The following is a 5150-nucleotide window of genomic DNA, read 5'->3' on the forward strand; positions in this document are numbered from 1 at the left end:
CAATGTCTTGAACAGATTTTAATTGACCACTCCTTTTCAATTCTAGTGCTTCGACTTTTCTAGCTAAAGATGCAAACTTGGCTTGGAGGTCATTGTTTTCCCTAAGGTTGTACATACCTTCACTAGATGTATGAGGTTGGGTTTTACTTGGTGCCTTATAAGTGCCTGTAGTGTCCCAATTTTGTGCATTTTCATTTAACAAGTCTAGGAGTACCATTGCTTTATTAGGGTCTTTATCCTCAAAAGTTACATTGCACATCAATTCAACCATTTGCCTATATCTAGGAGTTAACTCTTCATAAAAATGTTAAACCAATTTCCATGTTTCAAAACCATGATAAGGGCAAGTATTAAGCAAGTCTCGATACCTATCCCAACATTGGTAAAATGTTTCTCTTGGTTTTTGAGTGAAAGTGATTATTTGTCTCTTGAAAGAGTTTGTTCTGTGAGATGGAAAAAACTTCTTTAAAAATTATTGTTGCATTTCATCCCAAGCACGAATGGATCCAGGTCTCAAAATTTGTAGCCATGTTTTAGCTTTATCTTTTAATGAAAAAGGAAAAAACTTTAATCTAATGGTGTTCATATTACAATTTGAGTCATTATAGGTGTTACAGACCTCCTCAAATTCCCTTAAATGCAAGTATGGATTTTCTAAATCTAAACCATGAAAAGAAGGTAAAAGTTGAATAATGCCCAGCTTAAAATTAAAATGAGATGCATCAGGGGGAAAAACTATGCATGAGGGTGCACTTGTGCTTGTGGGATTTATGTGGTCTCTGAGTGTCCTAACCCGAATATTCTCATTATTCTCATTATGAAGCGATTGGTTATCTTCTTTGGCTATGCTTTCTGAAAATGATAAGGATACCCTACAAAGTCTACCACTTAATGTACGTGACCAGACTCTCTAATGCACGTGTAAAAAGAGAATAAAAGGAAGAAGAAAACAAAAGAAAAAGAAACAACACAAAAGAAACAAAGTTAAATACAAGAAAAGTGAAAAGCGAAAATAAAATAAAAATTATTATTTGTACAAGAATTTACCTCCCCGGCAACGGCGTCAAAAACTTGACACGACCAAAAGGTTGATGTCTTCTCCCAAATGCAGGAATGTCGAAGTAATAAATAACCCAACAAGACCGGGGTCGAACCACAAGGAGGTTAATTGTATAAATTATAAGCAACAATAATTCAACAACAATAGTAACAATAACAACAACAGTAATACTAGTAGTAGTAGTAGTAGTAATAATACCAATAATACTATTAATAATGATAATAATAAAGATGCAGAAGAATAAGAAGTTGATGAGAACTTTGAGATGGAAGATTAACGTAAGGATTAAACAATGATAACAACAAATGTCAAGGTTAGACGATCCACTAATGGTATTTCAAACAAGTATAGTATAAACTCTTATTATTTAATTGGAAACCACACACAAAGGAGGTTCCAATCAGATTATAAATTGTTAACATGATTACATTAGTTATCTTATTCGAATAATGCTAATACTTGTAAATGTTGTCAACCATTCATGATTATAACGTATGTTAATAACAAATCAAGTTCCTTTCATAGCTCAGGTGTTGGTTATACCATACAGAATGGGCTATGAAAGTGCCAAGTATTTGTTGTACCAAGTGTTATACAACATAAATCTAGATTAACCATTTAACAAGCAAAGTATTAAAAGTTAACAAGATAAGAAATATAAAGCATGTCAGTATTCAACATTAAGGGCCATGTTAACTTTATATTATACTTATTCTTACACCATTAGTGTACCCTTTTCACCTGACATAATTAACTTAGCTAAACATAATGAAAGAAAGAAACGTAAATAAACAAGATAAGAACATAAATGAGAAAGAAGTTAACTAAGTAAATAAAAGGAAATGAAAGGCATAAACAAGCGATTAATATAAATAAAACTTAAGTATTACAAAAGAGAGAGAAAGAGCATGATCTTGATCTAAACACCAAGATGCATAAATGCATTGCAAATGCCTCCTTTCATAGACCAAAATTTGAAACTATTGATTTGTTGACTAATTGATGAGTGGGTGGCGACATGTTGACTTCGTGACAATCCTTATCTTCTTGTTTTCCAAAAACGTCATTGATAATATCAGGATTTGAACAGATTCTCCCATGAAGGTTCTAGGAAATTGTCTCAGCTTTCCAGGAAAAAAAATATGAGGTCATTTGGACTTTTAGAACTTGAGATATGGGCTGAACACTGAACAGTGTCTGGGCTGTATGACAGATTCAGACTTCTCCATTGTTGCTACAATTTGGACTTAAAAATGGCCTTTTTAAATCTTACGCTTCACATGAAAGTTGTAGGGTCTTATCTTTCCATCCATATAAAAGGGACCTAAATCTAAGATCTACAGCTCCAGATATGACCCAATTACCAAACAGTGTTCCAGTTTGGACAGCACCAGCATCTTTTTTCTAAGTTTGGCCATCTCTGTCCTTTCAATTTCAGTTCTTCAACTCATCAATCAATTCTTTCATTTATGTGATAGACCTATATTTAAGATGAACATTTACCATAAATTAAAGTTATCTTATATTATTAGATATGTTATTATAAAATATGCTTTAGTTAAGGAGTTATTGATACTTCAAGTGCAAAATGATGATATAAAATCATGATAAAAATGCACTTTTAAGTACTAATCAATACCACAAACCCTTCTGTCCCCGATGGAAGGGCCAGTATAGGAGCAGAAGTGAGCCTTTCCTTCAGTTCTTGAAAGCTCGCTTCACATTCTTCTGACCAAACAAACCTGACTTCCTTGTGGGTCGGCTTAGTTAAAGGTGATGCTATGGTGGAGGGTCCCTCAATAAACCTCTGGTAATATCCAACAAGACCCAAGAAACTCCGGATTTCTGTCACGTTGGTAGGCCTTTCCCATTTTAACACGGCCTCAACCTTTCTTAGATCCACAATTATTCCTTCTGCGGATATTACATGGCCTAAAAATAATACTTTCTTGAGCCAGAACTCACACTTATCCAGTTTTGCATATAATTGATTCTCCCTTAAAGTCTGTAGCACAACCCTTAGATGTTGTTCATGCTCCAAGTGAGAGGTTGAATATACCAAAATATCAATAATAAATACAACCACATATTGGTCCAGGTAAGGCTGAAACACCCGATTCATCAAGTCCATAAACATGGTCGGAGCATTGGTTAACCCGAAAGGCATCACCGAAAACTCGTAATTCCCATAACGGGTTCAGAAGGCAGTCTTTTGTATGTCTTCTTCCTTGATTCTCAACTGCTGATATCCAGATCTCAGATCTATCTTAGAGAACACTCTAGCACCCTTCAACTGATCAAACAAGTTATTTATTCGTGGGAATGGGTATCTATTCTTTACCGTCAATTAACGATAATCAATGCACAAACAAAGAGTGCCATCCTTCTTCTTTACAAACATTACCGGAGCTCCCCAGGGCGAATTACTAGGCTGGATGAAGCCTTTTTCTAACAATTCCTGAAGCTGAACCTTCAAATCCGTCAATTCCATAGGTGCTATCCTATACGGAGACTGGGTTATAGGAGAAACTCCTGGAATAGTTTCTATGGAAACTTCAATTTCTCTAATTAGAGGTAATCGAGACAACTCTTCTGAGAATACATCTTGAAACTCCCTTACAACAGGAATACTAGCCAAATCTATGATACCCTTCTCCAGCTCTCTTATATAGGCTAACCAAGCAAAACAACCTTTCCTCAGTAATTTTCTAGCCACCACGACTGAGATTAGACAACTTGGAATTACTTTTCTTTTCCCTTTAAACACTACTATTTTATCACCTATTCCTTGGATTGTCACCGTTTTGGTGAAACAATCCACTTGTGCCTTATGTTCACTTAGGCAATCCACCAAAATCACATCAAAATCATATAACTCTAATGGCATAAGATCTACCCTCAACTCTAATCCTCCAATATATAGTTTTACCCCTCTATAAATATCATCAATATGTATATTCTCTCCTAGAGGTATACTAACCGTCACCCCTACACCCAAGTTACTAGATAACACATGCAAGTTATTCATAATTCTATAAGATACAAAGGAATGACTAGCCCCAGGATCAATTAAAGCATAAACTTGCATTGTATCTAATTGTAAAGTACCTGCCACCACATCAGGTACAGCTCCCACATCCTCATAGGTCATGTGATATACCCGACCCTAAGTCCTCCCCTCCTGATTTCTAGGCCTCCCACGAGTAGCACTCGTCCCTGACTAGGTAGGCCTGATAGGACGATCAACTGTCACTGATTGCTGTTGGCTCTAAACCTCAATCCTCTGACCATAGACTCCCTCGGTGGTTCTATGAGGACAATCCTTCTTCCTGTGACTTCTGTCCCCACAATAGTACCAGCCTCTACCTACATGCGAGCACTCTCTCCATCGATGCCCCTCACCTCTACAAATATAACATCACAGAGCAATCTCCAGGGTGTTGTTGCTCACACCTCTGACAAAATGGATATCTTGGTTCCTTCTGCACTATAGATCCTCCAACAGTTTGGACTCTCTATCTAGAGTGTCCTCCCCAATCTCCTCTTCCACTAACCTGTCTAGATCCTCCTGAACTCCTTCCCCTTCTTTGGGAGAAGAGGTCTCCTAGTAAAAAAACTCAAAATCTCTCCTTTTAGCTCTCATTGCTTGACTTTGCTCGACCACTGGCTTCGGGGTATCCTTTATTACCCTCTCCATACCCTGAGCAACCCGTAGCAATTCCCGCACAGACTGAAACTTCATGGCTATCAATATCATCCTCAATTCTAGCTTCAGTCCATCACGAAACCTCTCCACACTATGGCGCTCTATGGGAAGGTAAGTGGAGGCAAAAGCTGCTAAATCCTGAAATCTTCTCTCATACTCCAGAACTGTCAAATCTCCCTGCCTCAAATCCAAAAACTTCTATTCTTTCTCCCTCTTATGCTTCCAAGAATAGTACCTCTCCTCAAACTCTTCATGAAAATTCCTCCATCTCAATACCTCCTCTGATCTCCTTTCTCAATGGTCTCCCACCAAGAGTGGGCATTTTTAACCAATAGTTGAGTCACACAATCCACTCGCAGCTCCTTTGGCACCTGCATCTGATTT

At 37.2% G+C, this 5150-nt stretch overlaps 1 protein-coding gene across 1 annotated transcript; it reads right to left on the reverse strand.

The window, feature by feature from the left end:
• Positions 1 to 2681: 2681 nt before the first annotated feature.
• Positions 2682 to 4211, reverse strand: LOC133701548 (uncharacterized). The gene is made up of 4 exons (XM_062125492.1): positions 4169 to 4211; positions 3842 to 4048; positions 3465 to 3733; positions 2682 to 3164 (listed from the first exon to the last, which is right to left on the reverse strand). Exons 1-4 carry the CDS (start codon positions 4209 to 4211, stop codon positions 2682 to 2684), a joined length of 1002 nt encoding a protein of 333 aa, XP_061981476.1.
• Between the last annotated feature and the right edge of the window lie 939 nt (positions 4212 to 5150).

This window comes from Populus nigra, chromosome 8 (assembly GCF_951802175.1).
Source record: "Populus nigra chromosome 8, ddPopNigr1.1, whole genome shotgun sequence".
In the NCBI taxonomy this organism is placed as follows: Eukaryota; Viridiplantae; Streptophyta; class Magnoliopsida; order Malpighiales; family Salicaceae; genus Populus; species Populus nigra.

Coding starts and splice junctions, on each gene's coding strand:
- LOC133701548 (XM_062125492.1), bottom strand. CDS start 4,211: ATGACCTATGAGGATGTGGGAGCTGTACCTGATGTGGTGGCAG. Junction 4,049..4,168: donor TGTACCTGATGTGGTGGCAG/GTACTTTACAAT, acceptor ACTTGGGTGTAG/GGGTGACGGTTAGTATACCT. Junction 3,165..3,464: donor ATTCGCCCTGGGGAGCTCCG/GTAATGTTTGTA, acceptor CGGGTGTTTCAG/CCTTACCTGGACCAATATGT.